This window comes from Oncorhynchus keta, chromosome 33 (assembly GCF_023373465.1).
Source record: "Oncorhynchus keta strain PuntledgeMale-10-30-2019 chromosome 33, Oket_V2, whole genome shotgun sequence".
In the NCBI taxonomy this organism is placed as follows: Eukaryota; Metazoa; Chordata; class Actinopteri; order Salmoniformes; family Salmonidae; genus Oncorhynchus; species Oncorhynchus keta.
The window spans coordinates 2,649,770-2,669,343 of NC_068453.1; the positions used below are offsets into that span (position 1 = coordinate 2,649,770).

At 43.0% G+C, this 19,574-nt stretch overlaps 1 protein-coding gene across 1 annotated transcript; it reads right to left on the minus strand.

Moving 5' to 3' along the window:
• Window positions 1–1,733: 1,733 nt before the first annotated feature.
• On the minus strand, window positions 1,734–18,283 carry asl (argininosuccinate lyase). The gene is made up of 16 exons (XM_035748360.1): window positions 18,118–18,283; window positions 17,563–17,757; window positions 16,203–16,286; window positions 14,251–14,307; window positions 14,002–14,099; window positions 11,274–11,351; window positions 8,496–8,573; window positions 8,355–8,407; window positions 6,390–6,452; window positions 6,130–6,244; window positions 5,938–6,022; window positions 3,138–3,197; window positions 2,969–3,052; window positions 2,698–2,778; window positions 2,464–2,570; window positions 1,734–2,350 (listed from the first exon to the last, which is right to left on the minus strand). The coding sequence occupies exons 1-16, from the start codon at window positions 18,130–18,132 to the stop codon at window positions 2,206–2,208; spliced, it is 1,398 nt and encodes a 465-aa protein (XP_035604253.1). The 5' UTR covers window positions 18,133–18,283; the 3' UTR covers window positions 1,734–2,205.
• Window positions 18,284–19,574: the final 1,291 nt, after the last annotated feature.

Below are 19,574 nucleotides of genomic sequence, written 5' to 3' on the forward strand. Positions count from 1 at the left end.
TTCATACTCATCGCCAAACCCACTGGCTCCATGTCATCTACAAGACCCTGCTAGGTAAAGTCCCCCCTTATCTCAGCTCGCTGGTCACCATAGCATCACCCACCTGTAGCACACGCTCCAGCAGGTATATCTCTCTGGTCACCCCCAAAACAAATTCTTTCTTTGGCCACCTCTCCTTCCAGTTCTCTGCTGCCAATGACTGGAACGAACTACAAAAATCTCTGAAGCTGGAAACACTTATCTCCCTCACCAGCTTTAAGCACCAGCTGTCAGAGCAGCTCACAGATTACCGCACCTGTACATAGCCCACCTATAATTTAGCCCAAACAACTACCTCTTTCCCTACTGTATTTATTTTATTTTGCTCCTTTGCACCCCATTATTTTTATTTCTACTTTGTACATTCTTCCACTGCAAATCTACCATTCCAGTGTTTTACTTGCTATATTGTATTTACTTTACCACCATGGCCTTTTTTTGCCTTTACCTCCCTTATCTCACCTCATTCGCTCACATCGATTATAGACTTGTTTCTACTGTATTATTGACTGTATGTTTGTTTTACTCCATGTGTAACTGTCGTTGTATGTGTCGAACTGCTTTGCTTTATCTTGGCCAGGTCGCAATTGTAAATGAGAACTTGTTCTCAACTTGCCTACCTGGTTAAATAAAGGTGAACTAAAAAAATTAAAACGTGGGCTCCATGACGACACCAGGCTGTGACCAGGCGGTTGTTTAAACACAGTTCTACAGGACCATCCCTGTCAGCAACAGACGGGTAGGGGGTAAAGGTGACTGGGGTTAGGCTCAAGTCAGAGTGGGGTTTTTAGAGATGCTGACTACACGAGGTCAGCAGAAATCCTGACCCTTTCTGTACTGGGGAGGGCAGTGGCATAAAGTACTTAGGTACAAAAAAATACCTAAGTACTAAAGTAGTTTTTTGGAGGGTATCTGTACTTCACAATTTAAATGACAACTTTTACTTCATTACATTACTAAAGAAAATAATGCACTTTTTACTCTGTACATTTTCCTTGACAACCAAAAGTACTCATTACATTTTGAATGTTTAGAAAGACAGAAAAATTGTCAAATTCATGCACTCATCAAGAGAACATCACTGGTCATCCCTGCCACGGTCATCCCCTCTGGCGGACTCACTAAACACAAATTCTTAAGTTTGTAAAAATGTTGGTGTCCCCGTCTAGACTTAAATAAAAATATATATGTTGTCTGGTTTGCTTAATATAAGGAATTTAAAATGATTTATACTTTTACTTTTGATACTTAAGTATATTTAAAACCAAATACTTTTACTTACTCAAGTAGTATTTTACTGTGTGACTTTCACATAAGTCATTTTCTATTAAAGGCATCTTCACTTTTACTTAAGTATGACAATTGGGTACTTTTTCCACCACTGCTGCTGCACTGAGGGAGCTCACAGTCAAAGATAGGTCCAATTCCAAAGCAACCTCTAGACACTTCTCAATTACCTGAAAGCATTAGACAGAGGGCGTACGCAATATGTTTACATTCTGGGAAATATGCATCTTCTGGGCAATACTCTAGACTAGAGCAAACAAGATATGGCGGCGTTCCAGCCAGGTCTTCTCTTCTTCTTTCAATCACGACTGACTGAATGATGACAGTGCTTCTCTGACTGAGTGAAAGGTTAGCCCTCTTTATGTCAACACACTATATGTATCTTCCATGAAGAGCCAGTGACAACATTTTGTAAATAAGCAACATTTAATTAATCATCAACACATCAAGACAAAAAGGTATGAACTGTCTGAAATATATAGTTGTACAAATCACTACTATCGAGGTTAATATATCTAAATGCACTAAAGTTTTGAACTCCTATTTTTCTAAATCTATCTAAAGTGGTAACCATGGCATCTAACGGTATTTTAAAAAGGCACTTTACATGGCCTGAGCAACACGGCAGTCCTAACAGAATGGACCCAATGTTTTCTAGATTAGACACTGTTCTAGAAGGCAAACAATGGTTCTTAACCACTTGGGGGCAAATCCTAACTACTACTTTAGTCAAATTTTAACTTAGTCATACATGCATCGATGTGATGTCAATCGGGAGACAAAGAGAAAATTGGAACACCCCAGAGATCCATTTGACTAATGTTGCTTGTAAAAGTTCATGTTGGGGTCAAAAATTAAAAGGTAAGCGGTGAGGAGAGGTCACTGGACCTGTTTCTTCAGCCAGGTCCTCATGTGCTCCACCTGTGCTGCCACGCTACTCTTGGCCGTGCCACCGGGGGCACTGTACTGCTCCACACTGCTACTGTAGTCCCACACTGCAGACACGTCACTAGAAAACAGAGGGCTGGAAAGAGGGGCAAGGGGAGGATGAAGTGGAAAAGATAAGGAGTGGGGAGGAGGGGGGGGGGCAAAAGTGTGTTACTATGAAGAAGTGTGTGCATGCGTGCTTGCGCTTACCTGGCAGTCCGCAGATCCTCCACAGTGAGTTGGTTCAGGGGAATGCTCTTGGACTCAGCCAGAAACACAGCTTTACCTGAGATACCATGAGCATCTCTGAACGGCACCTGGCGAGAAGAGAGAGCAAGATAATTTAATACCACAATTGTGACACAGAAACAGTTCAACTTCAAACCATACCATCATTGTGATGAACACACAAATCCCTGGTTTGAGTTGATACTTCGTACTCACCCCCTTTCTGACGAGGTAGTAGGCCAGGTCAGTAGCCAGCATGTCAGGACTGAGGGCAGCTTCCATCACACTGGGATTGATCTGATACAGGAAACAGGAAATGGGTCAGAGAAATTGGTTGTGAAATGACTTAGAGGGAAGGATGTTGTAGGGCACTAAGGTGTAAGGGTTTAGGATGTAGTAAGTAGGGCACAATGGTCTAAAGGTGTACAGTGTTGTGCACTAGGGTGTAGCATCTAAGGTGAATGGGGTCAGGTGTAGCATCTCTCACCTTGAGAGTGGACACGACACCTGTGGTGACCTGCAGCACAGCGTGAACCGTGTCAAAGCAGTCAAACATGGCCTCCTTATCCTCCTAGAGTCAGAGAGCGAGATAATTATCACACACACACACACACACACACACACACACACACACACACACACACGTGTGACTGTACCTGCAGATCTTTGTTGTAGGTGCTTGGCAGGCCCTTCAGGGTCATCAGAAAGCCTGCACACTGACACACAGGACAGGGCACAGGTTTACACTAGTGATGCACCAATATGACATTTTTTGTCTGATACTGATATCTGATATTTTCCTTGCCAAAAAAAACAATACCAATAACCGATATTCAAAATCTGTGGCCTTTTAACTATACTAGAATGCTTAACACACACACGGACGCAGCGGTCTAAGGCACTGCATCTCAGTGCACGAGGCATCACTACAGTCCCTGGCACGAATCCAGGCTGTATCACATCCGGTCATGATTGGGAGTCCCATAGTGCAGCGCACAATTGGCCCAGTGTCGTCTGGGTTTGGCCGGGGTAGGCCGTCATTGTAAATAAGAATTTGTTCTTAACTGACTTGCCTAGTTAAATAAAAGGTTACACACACTGACCGAAAAGTTATTTTGTTGGCATTTACTTATGTCCTCATTACCAGTAACCAGGATTTCTATAGAACGCTGTTTGGGTCTTTGCATGTCAAAAAACATAGACAATAGATATTGATACAAATAACACTATTTGACCAATCAGGACCTGAATATGACTGCACGCCACATAATAATTTAACGCGTTTTTTTTACATAATTACAAATTGATTACACTATCACTCGTATTTCATGTCACAACGATTCATCGATTCATATGCTACAATGCTGGTAAAGTTGTCTCGAGCACCTATAGTGCTGGTCATAAAAAAAAGCTTGCTAGCTCATGGATGCAAACCAAAAACATAGCCAAATCTGTTTCAGTAGCTATAGTTTGCTAGCTAACTATATAGCTAGGTGTCATCTAAAATAACCCTAATTTCTAACCGTTCTTATTTGATTAATGCTGGTCAGACCCATCTATGTGAAGCTAGACAATAAGGATTAGCCACAATAGTAGACTTTGTGGTTAGCCTTCAAAATAAAAGTATATAATTGACAGTGATGCAAATTAATACAAATAGTAGTACTATACCATAATTGAACAGATCTCTCTCTTTTTCTCTCTCTCGGAGGACATGAGCCCTAGGACCATGCCTCAGGACTACCTGGCATGATGACTCCTTGCTGTCCCCAGTCCACCTGGCCGTGCTGCTGCTCCAGTTTCAACTGTTCTGCCTGCGGCTATGGAACCCTGACTTGTTCACCGGATGTGCTACCTGTCCCAGACCTGCTGTTTTCAACTCTCTAGAGACACTCTTAATGATCGGCTGTGGAAAGCCAACTGACATTTACTCCTGAGGTACTCTACATCTTGGCCATGTTCTGTTATAATCTCCACCCGGCACAGCCAGAAGAGGACTGGCCACCCCTCATAGCCTGGTTCCTCTCTAAGTTCCTTCCTAGGTTTTGGCCTTTCTAGGGAGTTTTTCCTAGCCACCGTGCTTCTACACCTGCATTGCTTGCTGTTTGGGGTTTTAGGCTGGGTTTCTGTACAGCACTTTGAGATATCAGCTGATGTAAGAGGGGCTATATAAATACATTTGATGATCATGCTAAATGAGGTTGGAATGTTATATAAACATTTTTTCTTTAAATCTACAAACGACAATTTGTTAATTTGACAAATCTGTTGAAATCACACTGGATGTATTATACTTTAGAATTGCATTGGGGGCATACTTATTTCACTGGATTGTGGATCAATGACATGGGGTATCAGCCTACTCTGATACCTGACTAACCCGGTCAGGTCGAGCCTCACTAGCCAGATGAAGCTAGCTGGCTGCTTATAACGTTAGCTTTGAGCAACAGGGTTAAGTAGCTGGCTAGCTCCTTATTTTAATGAAATTATGTTCAATTTCAATAGGCGAACAACAATACTTACTCCAAGGATTCCTAAGAATAATGAAAATGACTGCAGTTCCTACTGGTCATTGTTTTCAGGCTGGTTGTATTGGTACTAGCTAGTTACCAAGCTAAAGCTAGCTAGCTATCCCAGAAGTTGCAGTCGAACAAATAATGCTTTATTACCAAAGCGGTATTGTAAACACATCTTTTGTGGACGATGTTTGCAGGGTTTTTTGTACATCTTTGACAGTGCTGCTGATAGTAGTGGTGGCGCTTGGCTTGCACGTGGAAATTCAGAACACACACCATTCTATAATAGAACTGTGTTATTTTACGTTTCAAATACTGTTATTGTCAAATAGTGTTATCATTTTTGACACTCAAAGACTCAAAAGGCATTCCATAGTATGTCGTGAAGCTAATAGCAGTAACGCTATTACTGTGCAACTCTGGTAGGGCAACATATGAACAATAGCGCACTTGGTAACGTTAGTGTGTACCGGTGCTCGACCAGTCGCGAAAGCCAACATCACCCACGACAAAGAACGGCTGATTGTCAAGGGCAATGAATCCCATTTTCTTGGCGTTAATGGATTTCGCCTTTGAGTTGTCTCGTTGAAATGTTCTTACTCTTTCAAATGACTGCTCGATCCACACAGCAGACATTGTGGGCTAAGGTTAGGAATGCTGTGTTGCAGGTGCAGCACAAAATTTTACGTGGCGTCAGTACGTTATATAGGTATGCACGTCAGCTTTGACATCGGTTTTTCACATTGGAGTAAACTAGACAGACATCGGGCCGATACCGATGTTGTCATTTTTAGCTAATATCGTCTGATTCCGATATGTTCACCGATATAGCAGGCATCCCTAGTTTACACACACTGATAATACTATTAATATAATAAAGGATGCTTGCTTATTATAACATAACTAATGATGTTCTAATGCGTTTAGGTTGGGGTCTTACTCTGCCAAAGACACGGCCAGCTTTACTCCTGATCAACTCCAGACTGTCAGCATTCTTCTTCTGAGGCATCAGACTGCTGCCTGTGCTACACACACACACACACACACAGAGAGAAAGATTGTTAGAATATAACAAAGGAAAAAAGGGGAACATATTGTTTTGAGTTCAGTCATCACACACACACGCACACACCTGTAAGCGTCAGAGAGTGTGAGGAAGGAGAACTCCTTAGTGCTGTAGAGCATCAGGTCCTCTGCCATCTTACTGAGGTGCGTCAGACACAGAGATGCCCAGAACAAGAACTCAGCTGAGAGAGGGAGGGGAGGGTGGAGCCAGCGAGCGAGACAAAGCATGAGCAGGGCAATGCAGTGAGTCGGTTAATGCCAATATTTCTCAACTTCACATCTACATGTCTTCTCAGAATAGTAATAAAGCCAATGTGGTTACCATACCAATAAAGTCCCTCTGGCCTGTGGCGTCCATGCTGTTGATGCTGATGTCATCAAAGGCCAGCTCTACAGGGGCAAAGACAGAAGACACAATCAATCTAAAACACCGGCTGCGGTCCAAACACTTACGACACACCCTTGTCCACTTACCCTCGCCTTATGCCCTTGGGGGGGGTCCCCATCTTGGAGGGTGGTCCAAATGATCAGCCAAGCAAGGGAAGTTTGCAACGTAAGCACCTCAGCCCTCGTGTTTAGTCGGCTTTGCGAGTGTACAATTAGGTTCACTCCCCATAATTCAATTCGCAACGATTGTACAGCTGCTAAGAAAAGTCCGCGAAAACTTAAAAACAACATCAATGGAGAAGTCAACAAACAAGTGTAAGTAAAAACAAAATGCAAGTAAGTTAAATGTTGCTACTACGTAAAGTGTGTTTTTGTTTGTTTCTCTTTTGGAAATAGTAGAAATAAAATGGTTTTCCTTCTTCAGATGTTCCAGCTAGGCAGGCTAACGTTAGATAGTTAATTTGCTAGCTATCATACAATAGGCGTATAACCAGTTATGCATTAGGGGGCGCTATTAAAAATGTTGGATGAAAAACGTTCCTGTTTTAAACAAGATATTTTGTCACGAAAAGATGCTCGACTATGCATATAATTGACAGCTTTGGAAAGAAAACTCTGACGTTTCCAAAACTGCAAAGATACCAGGAAGTGCCGCATTTTTTAAAACCGCCTCATGCCAATGACTCCTTATATGGTTGTGAATGAGCTACGAATGAGCTTACGTTTTCCACGTATTCCCCAAGGTGTCTACAGCATTGTGATGTCTTTTTAGGCATTTTCATTGAAGAATGGCTGTAAGGGACCATATATAGCATGTGGTCACATGGTGTCTCCCGCAGAACATCTTGCGTAAAATACTGAGGTAGCCATTTTTCCAATCGCTTCTTATGAGAAACCAATTGCCTCGACGGATATATTATCAAATATATATGTTAAAAACACCTTGAGGATGGATCCTAAACAACATTTGCCGTGTTCCTGTCGATATTATGGAGCAAATTTTGAAAAGTTTGACGTTATAGTTGTAGCATTTTACGGTCGATCTCTCAGTCAAGCATGATTAAGAAACGGGAGCTATTTCGCCTACAAAAATAATCTTTTTGGAAAAAAAGGAAAATTTGCTACCTAACTGGGAGTCTCCTGAGTGAAAGCATCCTAAGTTCTTCAAAGGTAAATGATTTATTTTGGTTGCTTTTCTTATTTTCGTGAAAATGTTGCCTGCTGCCAGCAGAGCTAGCATAGCATTATGCCATGATAAACTTACACAAATGCTTGTCTAGCGTTGGCTGTAACGCATATTTTGAAAATCTGAGATGACAGCGTTGTTAACAAAAGGCTAAGCTTGTGTTTGAATATATTTATTTAATTTCATTCGCGATTTTCATGAATAGGAAAAGTTTAGGGGTATTTATGTCCGCTGCGTTATGCTAATGCACTTGAGGCTATGATTACGCTCCCGGATACGGGTTTGCTCGTCGCAAGAGGTTAATAATTATATATTTAATATACGTAGACATGCACTCAATTGACTGTAGCGCATATAAAGCACCCACAAGTTACCGGTGGCTGAAAACACAATCATCGCGGGATGAACAAGTGATGAATTTCCAGCCAAGGGTGGTCCATTTAAAAATCATTCCTTCCTCCCTCGCCCCTTGCCCTGCAAGTGTATACTCACTCGTAAGACGTCATCAGAAGTGTCCACTTAATTTGAGGGCTGAGGGAATAGGGTGTGTCTTAAGTATTTGGACCGCAGCCACAGACTTGGTACATGTGTATAATTAATTGACATTTTGCCTTATAAGCTCGTGTTATAACCATTCATAAGAGTTCACGGCTCCTTATGCCTGTTTATAGGTTATTTATGTTTAAAGGAGCTGATTATCTATGCAGGTTGACTCTCACCTTGACGCAGCATTTCCCTGTCGATGTTGAATGGAGTTCCAGCTATTGCTCCACTGGGTAACAAGAGTAGACAAGGCATAACTAACTCACAGATGACATAACCGTGTGGGTGTGTGTGCGTGCACACTCGTGTGCGTGTACCTTCCCAGGGGGAGCACGTTGACTCGTCTATTGATCTCCTGAAGCTGTTCCACGTCTCTGCTCAGGGCCACCGCATGACTGGGGAACAATCATAGAAATATGTTTAGACTAACAACATCCCCGACCACCTCGATTCTGCCTTTTATTTGCAACATTTGAAAGTATGTTTCTTACATTGGATAAAAGTAGAGACTCCGAGCTAGAAAATGGTATATCATATATTGCAGGAACAATGGGGAAGTAATTCTGCTTTGAAAGTTGACAAACTTGTAACTCCACTTTTGAGAAAATGGCCCTTGAATGTTTTGGCACACCTACTGGAGAGCTCTCCTTTGTCTACACCTATTAACCATTGTTCACACCCTTCTAAGCCTTAGCCTAAATATTTAACAATTCACATGTGAGGCCATGTGCTAAACAAGGTGAGTAACGTAGTAAACAACCCAAGATTAAGACTAAAAGTAGTAACCTACAATGAGGAAAAACTCCAGGTAAAAATACATTCGATCTAGTCCTTGGCAGATGCCCTAATCTGAATTTGGTGCAGGTCATGTTGTTCTTCACATTACCACCTCTGGTAAACAAACAATATATAAAATAAAAATCAAAGTTCATTTGTCACATACACAGGATACAGAAGGTGTAAAAGGTACAGTGAAATAGTTACTTGCATAGTAACAATATAAAAAATAAGATGAAATGTTAAAACATCCTGAGCAATCTACACACAATACTTCATAATTAAAAATGTAAAAAACGATTTCAGAAATCTTTGCAAATGTAAAACAGAAATACCTTATTAACATAAGTATTCAGACCCTTTGCTATGAGACTCGAAATTGAGCTCAGGTGTATCCTGTTTCCATTGACCATCCTTGAGATGTTTCTACAACTTGATGGGAGTGCACATGTGGTAAAGTCAATTGATTGGACATGATTTGGAAAGTCACACACACACACCTGTCTATATAAGGGTCCCACAGCTGACAGTGCATGTCAGAGCAAAAACAGAGCCATGAGGTTGAAGGAATTGTGTTGAGGCACAGATCTGGGGAAGGGTACCAAAACAATTAGGATGCATTGAAAGTCCCAGAACACAGCGGCCAACATCATTCTTAAATGGAAGATGTTTGGAACCACCAAAACTCTTCCTAAAGCTGGCCGCCCGACCAAACTGAGCAATTGGGGGAGAAGGGCCTTGGTCAGGGAGGTGAACAAGAACCTGATGGTCCCCCTGACAGAGCTCTAGAGTTCCTCTGTGGAAATGGGAGAAACTTCCAGAAGGACAACTATCTCTGCAGCACTCCACCAAATCAGGCCTTTTTGGTAGAGTGACCAGACAGAAGCCACTCCTCAGTAAAAAGGCACATGACAGCCCGCTTGGAGTTTGAAAAAAGATTCTCTGGTCTGATGAAACCAAAATTGAACCCTTTGGCCTGAACGCCAAGCATCACGTCTGGAGGAAACCTGGCACCATACCTACGGTGAAGCATGGTGGTGGCAGAATCATGCTGTGTGGATGTTTTTCAGCAGCAGAGACTAGTCAGAATCCAGGCAAAGATGAACAGAGCAAAGTACAGAGATCTCAGACCTTCACTCTCAGACTAGAGTGAAGGTCTGTTGACTTCACCTTCCAACAGGTCATGGAGACTCATATCTCCCTCACTAGCTTTAAGCACCAGCTGTCAGAGCAGCTCACAGATCACTGCACCTGTACATAGCCAATCTGTAAATAGCCCATACAACTACCTCATCACCATAATATTTATTTTGCTCCTTTGCACCCCAGTATCGCTACTTGCCCACTCATCTTCTGCACATCTATCAACCCAATGTTTAATTTGCCATACTGTAATTATTTCGCCACCATTGCCTATTTATTTCCTCACCCCCCTTAATCCTACCTCATTTGCACATACTGTATATAGACTCTCTCTATTGTATTATTGACTGTATGTTTGTTTATTCCAGGTGTAACTCAGTGTTGTTTGTGTCGCACTGCTTTGCTTTATCTTGGCCAGGTCGCAGTTGTAAATGTGAACTTGTTCAACTAGCCTACCTGGTTTAATAAAAGGTGAAATAAAATGTAAAATTAAAAACATCAACGCTAAGCACACAGACAAGACAATGCAGGAGTGGCTTCGGGACAGACAAGTCTCCGAATGTCCTTGAGTGACCCAGCCAGAGCCCGGACTTAAACCTGATCGAACATCTCTGGAGAGACCTGAAAATAGCTGTGCAGCAATGCTCCCCATCCAACCTGAGAGCTTGAGTGGATCTGCAGAGAAGAATGGAAGAAACTCCCCAAATACAGGTGAGCCAAGCTTGTAGCGGCATACCCAATAAGACTCGAGGCTGTAATTGCTGGCAAAGGTGCTTCAACAAAGTACTGAGTAAAGGGTCTGAATACTTATGTAAATTTAATATTTAATTTGATTATTTTTAATAAATTAGCAAAAAATTATAAAAAACAGTTTTCACTTTGTCATTATGGGGTGGTATAGTGTGTAGATTGATGAGGGGGGAAAATATTTAATTAATTTTAGAATAAGGATATAACGTAACAAAATGTGGAAAAAGTCCAAGGGCTCTGAATACTTTCCGAAGGCACTGTATGCTCTGTAGACTGAAACAACATTCACTTTATATTCCATCAATATTTGATTCCTCAATCCTGTTTTTAACTGTGACTCAGCAAAAAGCAGAGGATCTAGAAATCATTTAGGAACATTGCAAAAGATATGCAGTGGGACTTAACAGAAGGAGAGGCTATAGTACCTCAGAATCCAGTGGCTCCATCTGATTGGCTGAGCTCTCTGCATGTGGGTGTACCCAGGAAACAGGACATCAATCTCTCTGCAGATCAAAAGACAATAGGTAAACATGATATTGTGTGTGTGTGCATACATGGAACTGCCAACTGTGTCTTAATAGGGCGTTGGGCCACCACAAACCAGCAGAACAGCTTCAATGAGCCTTGGCATAGATTCTACATGTGTCTGCAACTCTATTTGTTGGATTTGACACCATTCTTCCACTAGTAATTCCAATATTTGGTGTATTGTTGATGGTTGTGGAAAACGCTGTTTCAGGCCTCACTCCAGAATCTCCCATAAGTGTTCAATTGGGTTGAGATCTGGTGACTGAAGCAACCATGGCATATCCTGAAAGATCAGCGTGAACAGTTTGCCACTGAAGCTCCTGCCAAACATACCCCAACAATCACCCCTCTTTCAAAATCACTAACATCACTTCTTTCAGCCACGGTAGCCAAAATAACAGGCAACTGGGTTTGCCTAGCATTTTTATACATGGCCCTAAATGTTAATAGTGTTGGTTGACGGTAATGTGTGTGACAAGTCAGTCAAAACAGCATCCATATTGCTCTAGCCGGCAGCTTTGTGGAGATTCAGAATCTAACCCAGCAAACTAGTTTAGTCCTCAGAGGGACAGGTTTACACCCTATCCTTTCCCCCCCCCCCATGGTCCTTCGAGACGGTTTAGCAACCAACGTTTTTTCATGTTCCTGCAAAACACCGGATTCTGACTTGGCTACAGTGAAGATGTTCCAGTACCCAGATGAAGAACAGTTTCCGAACCCCTGGATGCAGATGAGTTAGTTTGCATTCCCATATGCCAAAAGGGGCTGCTGTCACCACCCACACACACAAAGCTGTCGCTTCCCAGAGGAAGAAGAGCTGTGAGGCCTTACACCCCTCTCTCATGGTACAATCGACCACCCATATTCCAGGGATCCTCAGTAGTCATGGAGTGACCAGACCCTTTCCAGTTTGCTGGGATGCAGAGGGACTACGAGGAGCTGCTTTATGAGAGGGAAGAATTCAGGAGGGCGTACTCTAGCCATTCCACCGACGATACTCCCCCGACTTGGCCCGGCTACTCCTGAGACACACTACTCCAAGCCCTCCAGTCCTAAGAGTTCACCACCTCCACAGGACCGTTGGGACTTCCACTACATCCAACGGTGGCCATCCTGCTCTCCTGACTGACATCCCACTAGAGCCCTGGGTCCCCTTTTGCTTCCCAGAGATGCCTAGTTCCCCAGCAGACCGACAACTCTAGAGTGCACAGTCCATCACACCAAAGCCCCCTCAGCCTGAGCCTCGACTTGCCATAGTTAAGGAAACTTCCGCTCGAGTCGTGGAGCTACAACTGCTGCCAAGGGGTCTGTTCTGGCTGCCTTTGCAGAGTCATCCCCTACTCCCTGTGAGGAGCCTCTGCAATTTGAGGCACATGCACGGGTGCCCGAGGTTCGACTATCTGCTACCCTGGAACCTTGCGCCACAAAGACTCCTACCACTCTCCCTCAGGAGCCCTCCCTGCTCCTGGCACGGAACCAAAGCCAGCAGTGGATGATTCAACTGCTCCTAGGATGAAGCCAAGGCATGCAGCTCTTGCGAGTGCAAGAGTTCCCTTCCTTTCCGGTAGGACCAGAGTTCCCCTCCTTCCTTGTAGGGTCAGGTTTAGAGCTCCCTGCCTCCCCTGTAGGGTTGACGTTTCCTGCCTCCCTGGTAGGTCCAGTCTATCCTGCCCCGTTGGTAGGCTCTCCGTTTCCGGCCGTTCCAGGCCCTCAGTCGCTGGCTCCCAGTGTTCTGGTTAGGCCTGTGGACTGCTGCCTTAGTACAAGGGCCCCAGTCCTCTGCTGGTCTATTTCCACAGTCCCTTGCATTAGTAGCCTCTAAATTAGCTGCTCTGCCAGGCCCAAGGTATTCTACCCTGCTAGGCCCCACATTTGCTTCACCACCAGGTCTGCAGTCTCCTGCGCTGCACGGATCACGGCCCCACACCTTAGTGGGTATGCAGTATCCTAGCCTGCCCTGCCCGGCCACCCAGTGGAACACCACAGGGCCTTTTTGTGGATGTTAATATTTTCATTCTAAATATTGGGGCAGCTTATACAAAAAGGCCAACCTGCTCCCCTCCTCTCTACACAACTTTCCTCACAGAACAGTTAGGGTGAATCTCACCATCTCAGCTATCCATCACAGCCCTTTGTCTTCAGTCAATCAGCTTGCCCAAATTCACATCTGGACCCCTCCCACCCCAGGTCTGAATATTTTTAGTCAACGAAAGAAGAAAACGCACATTTTGTATGGCGACTAAGTTGACTGTGTTTACTAGCAAGACGTGCGTGTATCTAAGAAAAACCACAAGTTGATTCCTAAATAACTGAAGAGTGTGTGTTAATACTGTGTGATAGTGATGAAAGATAAATAAAAGTTCTGGACTAAGAAGCATCAGTACTGTTCTTGCACAGACAGCCTGTAAGCAAGTCAGAATCTCCATGAATCAGCATTAAGTACATAGCGAGTGAGGGCTCAGAAGACAACCGCTTAGACAAGACCCAGCTAGCCGTTTTTTCACTAAGCATGATGGGATGTTAATTCCACACCTGTGTGGAAGTACCTGCTTTCAATATACTGTGTATCCCTCATTTACTGAAGTGTTTCCTTTATTTGGTCAGTTACCTGTACATAAAACTTACACTGCTGCTCTCTCCACCATGGTTGTGATGAGTTGGAGAGCGTTTCCCTTAAGAATGGAGATAGCATCCCTAAGCCACAACCTCATGTCTGTTACCACCTGATCAACCAATAGAAACACAGAATCATGTCAGAGACCCAATCATCCACCAATAAAACACAGCAGGATAGAACAATCTCAAAACTCCACTAGTTATTTCTCTTTCAAAAAACAGGCAAAGAACGTGTATTCAGCAGATCACCACACCTACCTGGTCATTTCTGCTCCTACCAGTGTGTAACTTCCCAGCTGGCGCACCTATCAGCTCCTGATAAAACACACAGAGAAATATAATACAAATATATGCAGTGCATTCAAAAAGTATTCAGACCCCTTCCTTTTTCCACATTATTCCCTCAATCTACACATAATACCCTATAATGACAAAGCGAAAACAGCTTTTTAGAAATGTCTGCAAATGTATTCAAAATAAAACACAGAAAAAACTTACAGTATTCAGACCCTTTGCTATGAGACTCAATTTTGCTCTGGTGCATCCTGTTTCCATTGATCATCCTTGAGATGTTTATTCAACTTGGAGTCTAGCCGTGGTAAATTAAATTGATTGGGCATGATTTGGAAAGGCACAAACCTGTCTGTATAAGGTCCCACAGTTGACAGTGCATGTCATAACAAAACCCGAAGCCATGAGGTCGAAGGAATTGTCCGTAGAGCTCCGAGACAGGATTGTGTTGAGGCACAGAACTGGGGAAAGGTACCAACAAATTTGGACACATTGAAGGTCCCCAAGAACACAGTGGCCTCCATCATTCTTAAATGGAAGAAGTTTGGAAACACCAAAACTCCTCCTACTGACCAAACTGAGCAATCGGGGGAGAATGGCCTTGGTCAGGGAGGTGACCAAGAACCTGTTGGTCCCTCTGACAGAGCTCTAGAGTTCCTCTGTGGAAATGGGAGAACCTTCCAGAAGGACAAACATCTCTGCAGCACTCCACCAATCAGGCCTTTAGGATAGAGTGGCCAGATGGAAGCCACTCATCAGTAAAAAGCACATGACAGCTTGTAATGACAATATGCTGTCTTCTTATACATGTACCACCTAATAGGATTTTGCTTTATTTTGTGTATGTGTGAGTTAAGTTTTGTTTTGTCCTCTAAATTGGCCATCCCATTCAACAGTACAATGAATGTCATTGTTAGTATTGCTGTCTTTTTTATTTGATTTTTTATTGTAAAATAATAAACATATTATTAAAAAAAAATAAAAAATAAAAAAAAAGCACATGACAGCCCGTTCGGAGGTGCCTTTTGGCAAACTAAAGGACTCTCAGACCATGAGAAACAAGATTCTCTGGTCTGATGAAACCAAGATTGAATATTGGCCTGAATGCCAAGCATCGCGTCTGGAGGAAACCAGGCACCACGGTGAAGCATGGGGGTAGCATCATTCTGTAGGGATGTTTTTCAGCAGCAGGGACTGGGAGACTAGTCAGAATCCAGGCAAAGATGAACAGAGCAAAGTACAGAGATCCTTGATGAAAACCTGCTCCAGAGTGCTCAGGACCCCTGACTGAGGAAAAGGTTCACCTTCCAACAGGACATCAATCCTAAGCACACAGCGAAGGCAATGCAGGATTGGCTTCGGGACAAATCTCTGAATGTCCATAAGTGGCCTAGCCAGAGCCTGGGCTTGAACCTGATCTAACATCTCTGGAGAGACCTGAAAATAGCTGTGCAGATACGCTCCGCCATCCAACCTGACAGAGCTTGAGAGGATCTGCAGAGAGGAATGGGAGAAACTCCCCAAATACAGGTGTGCCAAACTTGTAGCATCATACCCAAGAAGACTCAAGGCTGTAAATCACTGCCAAAGGTGCTTCAAGAAAGTACTAAGTAAAGGGTCTAAATACTCATGTAAATGTGATATTTCAGGGGGGTTTATGCATTTGCAAACATTTCTAAAAAACAGTTTTCGCTTTGTCATTATGGGTTATTGTGTGTAGATTGATGAAGGAAAACAACTATTGAATCAATTTTAGAGTAAGGCTGTAATGTAACAAAATGTGGAAAAAGTCAAGGGGTCTGAAAACTTTCCGAATGCACAGTAATTCTGACCATCAGGAATCCGGAATTGAATATTGTTACAATCTTCAGCCAGCACTCTGAATTGACGATTCAAGGTTAGCCCCACCCACACTTCACCTTTAGTCTGCGCTCATTGGCTGTGTGGATGTCCTCATCTCCAGGCTTGACCTCAAAAACACCTTTGGCCCATTCATCATGGATCTGAAACACACATGCAGTCATCTGTAAGTGAAGTTTGGTTCATCTTCATATTGTTTGGGGATAGAATCTGTTCAAGAGCCCAGATTCTATCCCCAAACAATATGACTGATAAACAGCTAAGCAAAATAGCTACACGGACTATCTGAGTTAACCTTGTATCTTTATTGACCTTTTATTTTAACCTTTGCGCTATGAACACTCACAGGGCCCTACAAACTCACACACACTGTCACTCACATTTTTTTTTTACTTAATCTTTATTTAACTAGGCAAGTCAGTTAATAACAAATTCTTATTTACAATGACGGCCTAGGAACAGTGGGTTAACTGCCTTGTTCAGGGGAAGAACGACAGATTTTTACCTTGTCAGCTCAGGGATTCAATCTAACAACCTTTCGGTTACTAGTCCAATGCTCTAACCACTAGGCTACCTGCCACCCCAATATGCACATACATTTTTACTGACTCTACACACACGCACTCACAAGCTGCTGCTTCTCTGTCTTATATCTTGTATAGGATATATAGCCTTGTCAACTTACCCCTATACATACCTACCCCCATCACTCCAGTATCCCTGCACATGTAAATATGGTATTATTTACTATTCTATTGTTTTTTTTCTATTAATACATTGTTATTGATTATTGTATTGTTGGTTTTCAAGTTTGCAAGAAAGGCATTTCACTGTACTTGCGCATGTGACATTAAAACTTGCCGTGCACATGTGAATGCAGAGAGGAATTCTGCACTAAGGCAGATTTTCAGCCGTCACCTATTAACTACAAAAAAGCAACATGGTGGGCTATGACACATTCACACCCACTTTTTGTTGCGTTCGATAGTGTGATCAAAATTCAACGGTCCCCATAACTAAAAAAAATAAGGCCATTCAAATGTAAAACGCAGTGGGTTGATGTGTGGATACATTTTAAACTTTAGGGGATATTGTTGATTTGATGTGGCCAGTACAATCTAGTGGTCTTCCACATTGTCTACCTTCTTGACTTTGTGCGGTTGCCTGTGCCCAATAATGTTTGTACCATGTTGTGTTGCTGCCATGCTGTGTTGTCATGTATTGCTGCCATGCTATGTCGTCTTAAGTCTCTCTTTATGTAGTGCTGTGGTGTCTCTTGTCATGTGTGTTTTGTCCTATATTTGTTTAAATCGAAGCCCCGCTCCCAACATGAGGCCTTTTGGTAGGCCATCATTGTAAATAAAATGACTTGCCTAGTTAAATAAATAAAACAAAATATACTGGTGCGTGTGTCTTTACCTGGTCCATTCCATGTAGGATATTGTCCTTCTCCTCTGCAGTGACCAGCTTGGCCTTCTCCAGGGCTTTAGCATATGCCTTGCTGCCACGGATGTCTGCGTCCCACATCCGCTTGTCATAGGCGATGGACGCGTTGAATTTTTCCATGATCGGGTCGGTGTCACCCACGAACCGACCTCCCCACAGTTTACTCCCCTGATAGAGACAAACAGGCAGGCATGGGCACGCAGACAGATAGACAGACAAATCAAAAAAACCAGGACAGAAAGGCAGATATACAAATACACCGACAGCATAGGCAGTGTCATTCGTCTCCAAATTTTCACAAAGCCGCCAGCTAGCAAACAACATTGAAACCTGTCAGCGCTGCTTTTCGTTGAAGACTAGATCCAACAAGCTAGTATTAATAGAGAAGATCCATGTTGTCCAAGCTTCTGGATAGCTGATTTGACTGCACAGCGCAATGAATACAATACCTGGACATAAAGCCAAACGTGGACGAGTTTAGCTGAATCAACAGTTTTAATAAAGAAATACATCAAAAAGTTGTCTTACATCTGCACTCGCCATTCTCTTCTCTCAAAGATACCGTAGATGTCTGACTGTTCACTACCTAGCATCAGCAAAACGTCGACGACAGGGCACAAATGGTGTGATAAGTAAGAATCAAAACCACAAATACTAGTATTTTGCCAGCAGCACAAACAATTACGTCACTTTCGCATGGTAATGTTGAAACCTTCTAAATAAAAGCCCGCATTTCAAAACATTGCAATGTGGATAACTCATTCGAATGATATTTAATTTTTATCAATCGCCATTTTTAATGTGCAAGAAAATACATTAAGTAATTTGTTAAAACAAATAATGACCAATAATTAAGAAAAAAATACTGTTGTCATTATGCGGTGCACAGAGAGCGCGTTTTCGAACGGACAGAGCGACACAGACTCAAAACGTGGATATTGTGGATTCAAAGTGCATGGCGAACAAGGGAATTGCCCAGCTAAAGGCAAACAGCGTACTAAATGTGGAAAATTGAATCACTTTGCAAAAGTGTGCAGAGGTTACCGTGGAAAAACAGTACACACAGTGAGCAAAGATGAAATGTCAATCAAAGAGTCAAACGCCGATGAACTGTTTATTGATTCAGTGACACAAAAGTAAAATATCTGAGACAGAGCAAGCCTTCGCTGACATTGAGATAGGAACACAAGGCACAGAGCTAAAGTTCAAACTAGACACTGACACTAGAAACTAAACATTATTCCTCTGAATAAGTACCACAGCTTGACTGAGAGCTACAGCCCACCACGTGCAGAGTGACTGGTTATGGTGGGGAACAGCTCCCAATAAAAGGCACATGCACTTTCAAATGCAAATACAAGGAAAGTGACATGATGTTGGACTTTTATGTTGTTGACACTAGAGCACCTGCAGTGCTAGGTCTTAAAGCATGTTTAGACATGGACCTCATCAAGATAGTTTTATCAGTGACAGCACCAGTAGAGACAGACAATTTACTGGAGGAGTTTGCTGATGTTTTTACAGGAATATGATTATTTCCAGGAGAATGTACCATTTACTTTGACCCAGACGCAACCCCTGTCGTCTACCCACCGAGAAAGATTCCCCTTGCTCTCCGTGCCCGTCTGAAGAAAGAGTTGGAGAGCATGGAGCACCAAGGTTACAGAAACGACTGACTGGGTAAACGCGTTAGTGGTGGTGGAGAAACCACGCACAGGCAAGCTTCATGTATGTCTCGACACAAGAGACTCAAACGCCCCCATTATCCTTTACCGACGCTAGATAGCATCACACACAAGCTAGCGGGAGCACACTACTTCAGTGTCATGGACGCTAGATCAGGCTACTGGGCTGTCAAGCTCACAGAAGAGTCATCTAAGTGTAACGGATGTGAAACGGCTAGCTTAGTTAGCGGTGTGCGCTAAATAGCGTTTCAATCGGTTACGTCACTTGCTCTGAGACCTTGATGTAGTAGTTCCCCTTGC

Coding starts and splice junctions, on each gene's coding strand:
- asl (XM_035748360.1), bottom strand. Junction 8,574..11,273: donor TGGAGCCACTGGATTCTGAG/GTACTATAGCCT, acceptor ATTGTTCCCCAG/TCATGCGGTGGCCCTGAGCA. Junction 2,351..2,463: donor GAGGATCTGCGGACTGCCAG/GTAAGCGCAAGC, acceptor CCCTCTTTCCAG/CCCTCTGTTTTCTAGTGACG.